Source organism: Seriola dumerili, unplaced genomic scaffold (assembly GCF_002260705.1).
Source record: "Seriola dumerili isolate Sdu_G_001 unplaced genomic scaffold, Sdu_1.0 BDQW01001414.1, whole genome shotgun sequence".
In the NCBI taxonomy this organism is placed as follows: Eukaryota; Metazoa; Chordata; class Actinopteri; order Carangiformes; family Carangidae; genus Seriola; species Seriola dumerili.
Window position 1 is genome coordinate 167,469 of NW_019175669.1, and position 7,395 is coordinate 174,863.

The 7,395-nt window shown below is 42.5% G+C and overlaps 1 protein-coding gene and 1 long non-coding RNA gene across 2 annotated transcripts; one reads left to right on the forward strand and one right to left on the reverse strand.

Moving 5' to 3' along the window:
• Positions 1-14: 14 nt before the first annotated feature.
• LOC111238526 lies at positions 15-3,603 on the reverse strand. The gene is made up of 4 exons (XR_002665817.1): positions 3,518-3,603; positions 2,070-2,265; positions 920-988; positions 15-496 (listed from the first exon to the last, which is right to left on the reverse strand). It is a non-coding gene; the product is annotated as an uncharacterized LOC111238526 (long non-coding RNA).
• Positions 3,604-3,943: 340 nt separating this feature from the next.
• colca2 (colorectal cancer associated 2) lies at positions 3,944-6,953 on the forward strand. Its single transcript, XM_022768087.1, has 5 exons — positions 3,944-4,022; positions 4,107-4,207; positions 4,554-4,605; positions 5,338-5,711; positions 6,418-6,953. Exons 1-5 carry the CDS (start codon positions 3,944-3,946, stop codon positions 6,766-6,768), a joined length of 957 nt encoding a protein of 318 aa, XP_022623808.1. The 3' UTR covers positions 6,769-6,953.
• Positions 6,954-7,395: the final 442 nt, after the last annotated feature.

The following is a 7,395-nucleotide window of genomic DNA, read 5'->3' on the forward strand; positions in this document are numbered from 1 at the left end:
TACAGCTACTCTACAGTGTCTAACAGTGTATTAATATAGATGGAAAAAAATGGGGGTTAAAGTGTAAACCCAAAATACTTTAAGATAAATTCCTTCTTATTCATCAAACTTTATCAAACAAACAACTGACAAAAACATGGATCAGATCTGTTCAACTTTATTATTTAAAACACTTTCATCATGTTCAACATTTGTACAATTGTAATTGTCAGCGAGCGCCATGTTTTCTATTTTCTTTTTAGCTTGAAATCAGCTGCAGTCAAAGTACAGCCAAATACTGATTCAACCATCTTTACACTGTGTGTGTGTGTGAGTGTGTATATATATATAGAATTTAATACAAAAGGGATTTTATGTTTGTTGCAGCAATAAAAGTTGTAGACATGGAGGAAGGCTTTACTATAGAGCAGTTAAACTTGAGGCGGAGGGAGAGGACGTTCTGGTGTTTGACCACTAGGTGGAGCCACTGCACCGCTGCTGCAGCAGGAGGAGGAGGCTGCAGCAGAGAGCAGGGATGAAGAAGTGTTGCAGTGAGAGAGGCAGAGACAAGAGGGACTTAGTGAGAAGTGTTTGAGATGAGAACAGGAGTTTTAAAGTTACAACATGAAACAAACCCGCAGCTGATGTTGATCTAAATGATGGAGTGGAAACTGTGGCTCTGCCACTGCTGCTGTAATTCATTATAGTGGTTAAGAAAAGTCATGAAAACGACATTAATAACTTAAGATTTAATGATAAACATTTAACCAGAGACCAAAGAAACCTGCAGCTAATGTTTTCTTCACGGACCGAGGACAGTAAATCTGCTACTGCTGCTGTAACTAATAATAGCGTTGATATAATAAGAAAAGTCATGCTAACAACAACATTAATAACACTAAGATCTAATGAGTAACATTTAACCAGAGACCAAACAAACCTGCAGCTGCTGCTGATCATGTCACGTCTTCTCTATGGAGCGTGGACAGTAACTCTGCTGCTGCTGTAACTAATAACAGACATCATATAATTAGAAAAGTCATAACAACAAAGATAATAACACTAAGATTTAATGAAAAACATTTAACCAGCTGCAGAGACCTAATTGCCCCAGATGTTCACAGCTGGATTAATATGAAACATTTAAAAATGAATCAAATTGTTTGTGATTTGCTGCAATTTCGAATAAACGAATCACTTCTAATGTTTTTCCCACATTTTAAAACGTACTGAAAGTGAATGGCAGCATTTACAGGCTGATGTGAACGTGTTGCTGCTGTGTGATGCACAGACAGTTCTTAAAACAGCCTTTTATAAGTGATTAAAACAAATATATTTCAGTTTAAATCAGCTGTGAAACAGTTTAGATGCAGGAGACTTGGTGCTGTTTTTAAATGTTAATACGCATGTTATTAAACTGTTGATTTTCACTGGGAAAATCTTCATTATTGTGGATGAAATTTTGCTTTTTATGAATTAAAAGTGTGTGAAACGTTTTGTTCGGAGGAGCGGGAGCAGCAGTCATCCCCCTGCAGCCTGCAGCAGGTGAGTGCTCAGCACTGGAGCCTGCAGAAGGCCTGCAGTGCCAAAGATGGCTGCTGTCCTTTGCCACGCCCACTTCTCTCTCAATTTTATGTTTTTCTCTGAAAAAAAGCTTAAAAATATGTTTCAAAGTATTGCTGGCATGAAGGGGGACCTCAGTGAACGTGTGGCCGCAGATAGGAGCCGAATTACGGCGTTAAAGTTGCGTATATGAGGCACCCAGTGCTGTAGTGCTTAATGAGGGGGTGTGATGCCCTGATATTGTAAATGGAGGATAAAATTAATAAAAGTATGGTTTCTTTTTGGTCAAAGTATAAAATACTAATATATTACATTAAAGTGGAGCTTATACAATGTCCATGCGTAGTGATTTTTATTGAAAAATCGATATAACTCCGTTGCCTCTGAATATTCAAATTGAAAGTAACGCGCAATCAAATCATTGTCAAATCATTGAGTTCTAGGGGTTTTAAATAGTAGGCATGGAGGGAGAAAATCTCAAACTAATATGTTCACAGCTATATTACAATATTATTGTATGCTCTGACCCTGCTGTAAGACTTTTGTGTTGAGATTTTTTTAGACTTTTGCACAAATTTCGTTCTTGGCCATTTTGCTGAGGCAGAAAAGGACGTTGTGGAGTCCCTCAGGTCTTCTCCAGAGATCCTCTCTTCATCTTTGTCATCATGTCTGGTGAGTTTCAAGTCGGATTTTCATCTGGAAATCATTTTGCAGCTTTTTTTCCTGTTAGACAGAAAAGAGAAAAGAGAAAAATGGAAAGTTTAGTGTCAAAACTGAGAACACAGCAGAGTCACGTGTAATATCAGCAGCTTTTTTTCCTTTAAATGTGGATTTCATTACAGTTTTATGTGATTTATAAAAAGAGAAAGAGTGAAATTAAACTTGAGGTGGTAAATGTGTAGTTTAATGCCACCTGTCTCCCTGTTGCTGGGTGGATCAGGAGTTGCCTTTTCTCCATTCAAACTCTCCTGCTCAGCTTTAGCGACTTTTACAGATTCATGATATGTTTCATTTTTGTGATCACTTGTATTAACACACGTCAGGACATGTACACGATCATTGTCAAAGACATTTTTATAAAGATAATTACTGTGGATCTGACATTTCTGCCGTATCTACACCGGGTTGCTCTTTGCGTAACAGGACGTTGTGAGTAACCGCGTTAGAGTGGGATGTGTCTGCCGTGTGATTTTGGCCCACTATTTGCCACATTTAAGACAAATCATGAAGTAGCATTTAGCTGTATGAATATTTATCAGATGAGGTTTCGCAGTCGAGGCTTCGTCTCTTATCAAATCGCATTTTTCCAGGCGGATCGCCACTCCTGGTGCTTTACATTACGCCTTTGGGTCTAAATTACGCGCACCTATACGAGGCGTTCTCTGCGCGTCCCTTAATCAAGCTTCACCTATAGGAAAAATAAGCCCGAATTCCCTGTAAAAGTGCCACAACATTTCACTGTTTCATACCGAAAGAGGGGGCATGGGTTTTTTTTTAATAAAGTAGCAGAGAGCGCAGAGGAGTGGGTTTGAATTATAAACAATGCGCCGGTGAAAATTTCCTCCAGAAAACAAGAATCGGATCAAACTGAAGCTCGACTAATCCAACTTTTCCTGAACGACAGCAGGCAGGAACATGGCGCTCAGATGCGTAAACATCTGCCTGTTTTCACGGAGAGCTGCGGAGTCTCTTCACCGACACAAACTTTACTTTGAAATCGACTCATATAATATATCTGTGTGCCTCAGATCAGCCGCTTCGAAGCGTTTATTAAGAGAAGTTTTAGTCTTTAGTCACGGATCGCTTCGCGGACTCGTTCCTGCTCTTTGTTTGTGCCTTTTACGCGGTCGCCCCGAGCGCCCTTTATCCAGCTTTAACACACGATCCCTCGCGTATTTCACCCTCCAAATCGACCCGGTTCCAGCAGCCAAACATTCAATCTACCACATCTGCGTTTATGATCAAAAATACTCACTTACGGTGGCGCATTTTGTGTCGATTTCCTTTGTTCCTGGTCTCGGACGGAGGGCGTCTCGGTAGCTCGGAGCACACACAGGAGGGCAGTGACGGCGGAATAGGAAACAGACCGAGCCCTGGCCGGGGGGACTGGGGGGCTCTGGGGTCGGGAGAAGCGGTCGAAAACACCCAGAGCTTGAGCGTGAAAAATGCGCTTTTACGCACAGATTTCTCCGACAAAACTTTTCGAAACTGAAGCACCACAAATAATAATACACAGAATCACTCATTTATTGTTTATTATAACATGTTGTGTGTTTGTCACTGACGTTTTCCACCTGAAAAAAAATCACATTCAGCACTTGATTAGGATGAAATGTGACGACAGAATCATTTCAGGGAGAAACTGCGATTAAAATGAAACAAAAAACAAAAAACAAGATGGATGACATTTGATTTTTATGTTTTGAGTGTGAGGGAAGAAAAGACTGTGGAGTGGCTGCACGTGGAGGAGGGGCTGAGCGGTGGGGTGGAGAGGAGAGGAGTCATTGTCTGTTATTGTCTGCTGAGGTGGGCGGTGTTTAGTAAACATGTTCTCTTTCACACAGACAAGCCGAGAGTGTACCAGGGCGTCCGCGTGAAGACCACTGTCAAAGAGCTGCTGCAGAGGCACAGAGCCCGCGAGGCCAACAGTAAAAAACTCAAAACGGTAAAAACCTGCCCCCCCCCCCCTCTCCATGACATCCTGACTGTCACTCTGTTGTTTCACTGTCAGACAAAGCAGAAGAAAGAAAAACACACACTCACTGTGCAAAGCAGTAAACTGCCCCTGTAAATGATTGACTGTCCTCCCAGTAGCAAATAACGTGTTTTAACGAAGCCACGATCACGCGCATTCACACAAGTACACACAAGTGCACACAAGTACACACACACACACACACACACATATTTGCAAGAAGGAAAAAAAAACAGAAAATGAAGGAAAAGTTACTATCAAAGTCAAATGTTCTGATAAAAATATCTAATCCCTCCTCCTCCTCCTCCTCCTCCAGATATCCCAGGCTTGTCTGGAGCTTCAGGATCTTTGCGCGTCCACTTTGCCAAGTAAGTTTAACCAGCAACAACATCCAAGTCCAGTGTTAAATAAATCCAGGGAAGCTACAGCAGCAAGTGAATCCAGCCTGACCTGAATCTGACAGAAATCACAGACACCTGCAGCTCTAAATGTTCCTGCAGAGATCCAGACTTAAAAATCCAGCCTGAACCATAACTACATAACTACATAACTACAAATCCAACTCACTAAACTGAAGCAGATGAAGAAGTTGGATTAAAATCAACGAAGCAAGGTGAAAAGCCCACGTGCAGCCTCAGTCATGACCCGTTACTAACATGGAAAAGCAATCCTAGTCAACTATTGACAGCTCCAATCCAAAAGTGCAGGGTCCCTACTTATAAACGAGGCTACAGTTAAATGTGTTGGCTGATGGTGTTATGACATCACTCTCTGAACTTATAGGCCTATTTAAATATCCTGAGGTCTGTTCCCACGCGGAGGCTGCACCGTGTCCACTGCGCTCCTGCAGATTGATTTGGCCAAAAAAGAAAAAAGAAAAAAAGAAAGAAAAAAAAAAGAACATATATAAACTTTTAATTTGAAATTCAACGTAAATCCAGAGCGGGTCCTCTTTAACTTTAACACTGCTTTAAATATAGGAGAGGTTCATATATATGTCAGGGGGAGGGGGGTCTGGGGGGGAATCTAATTAACCTGCAGCCTATGATGTCATTTCACCTGTGTATTTACTTATTGAATATTTATCATCTCATTTTCAGACTTCGTCCCGTCACCTCGCTATGTGGACCCTCCTCCCGCCGCCACCACCGCCACCACCATCACCACCATCACACCAGCGGACGCGAGCAGCAGCTGTGGTGCGCGAGCCCTCCAGCTGCGCACCGCCCCGTACCCGGTCCCTGCCACTAATAGCGCGTGCAACACCACCCAGATGCAGGGGGACACGTTTAACGACATCCAGCAGCAGTTTGGGGACGTGATGTTGCCCGGCAACTGCTACAGTAACAGCAGCAGCAACAACAACATCGGCGGCGGCGGCGGCTACAACACCTCCCTGCCTCCCCCTCCTGCCTTCCCGCTGCCCTGGTGCCACGGTCTCTCCTCAGATGCGGATTACTATGGGAATGGGATGGTAGGTTTCTGACACTCACCAAACTCCATTAAAAAAAAAACGGTGTTTTTAAGAAATTGCATTTTCTTAATTATAAACAAACACGATTTCACCTCTGTCCTCGTGCAGAGACTCGTGTTGTTCATCCGGCTGCTGGTCAATCTACAATTCTTTACACTCTTCATATTAATAAAGTAATTGTCAGTTTGATAAACAGGATTATGCAGAATAAGAGAGTGGTTTAAGAGCTTTTGTAAACGCCTTAAATCGCGATCTTAGAATACTGAATAATGTCTCAGGCAGTGTCACAGTATGTGGTTTTGGAGTGGAGGTTTGGCAGAGCAGTTTGTCCTCAGCAGAGACTTGTCACGTCTTGAACTCGACATGTAATGTGATTATTGTATATTTATGTGGCCTACAGGTACATTTAGAGCAGCCCGGCTAAAGTTTGATTTGTTTGTGATTAAAGGAGAATAACAGGCAACAGAAAAGCTGCATAAGTTTAAATAAAGTCAGTTTAGTCGTACACACTTCAGTGGAGGAGCGTTGTTATTTAATAAAAGCAGAATTCACATTGAAAGCTGAAACAAAAACACCACTCACAGGCGTCCCTGCTGAGCCTGTAGTGTCAGTTTGATGTCCATCACATGACACCAAAAAAATTAATCCTCCATGTCTTCTTCTTCTTCCTCTTCTTCCTCTTCTTCTTCTTCTTCTTCTCTCCCAGGCTCCCTGCTCCTCGCCAGAGTTGCTGAAGCTCTGCAGCCCCGTGGATCACAACAGCTACTCGCCGCAGGACTCTTTCTCCTCCTCCTCCTCCTCCTGCTACGACTCGCCCACCAGGATGGAGTCCAGCTACCACGGCTTCCCCTCAGAGCACTACCACTACCAACACTGCACCCTCCAGGACTGTTACTGCCTGCCCCACTGTTGGCCGGGGCAGCAGGAGAGCTACTCTGCCCCCGAGTTCACTCCGTACTACAACCCCTCAGACTATCCCTACGCCTGTCCCGGGGAGGAGAACTATTTCAAGAGGGATTTGCAGATGAGCTCTGAGATGTGTTACAATGTGCTATGATGAGACTCGCTGTCTCCTCGCTGTAAATACGATCCCCTTTGCTTTTCAGTGTGCTCTTGTTGGCTTGTGCTTTGGTGGAGTGAAGATGATGAATGCTGAATGGATGGAAAAGCTGATATTTTTGTATTGATTACTGTTTTTTTTTTTTTTTTACTATTTAGATTTATTTTCATACACATAACTTGTTGCAGAACTAAATAAAAACACGTTGAACTCACCAACAGTGTTTCTCATGTTTATTTACTAAGCAAAAAGTCGAGCCGCTCAATTAATCGAAACCACAATATGGCCAAGTGCAATATCCAAATCACAGGAGTTTGTTTGATAAAGGTGAAATGTGACACAATATTGTTGTGCATCGTTAGCACCATTAGCAATCTGGTGCTACAGACCCCTCTGCCTACAAATCATATTCTCCAGACGTAAAGGAACGTGTTTGTTTGGTACAAGAGCCAACAAAGATCCCACCATCATCCTTTTAATATATTTTTTCTGTGAAAATGAAAATGCAAAAACAATTTAAACTGAAGTCATAATCGCAATATCTGTCAAAATAATCGCAATATGATTTTGTTTTTGTTTTGCGTATCGTGCAGCCCTAGCAAAAAGCAGAGCGTGGCGTCATGA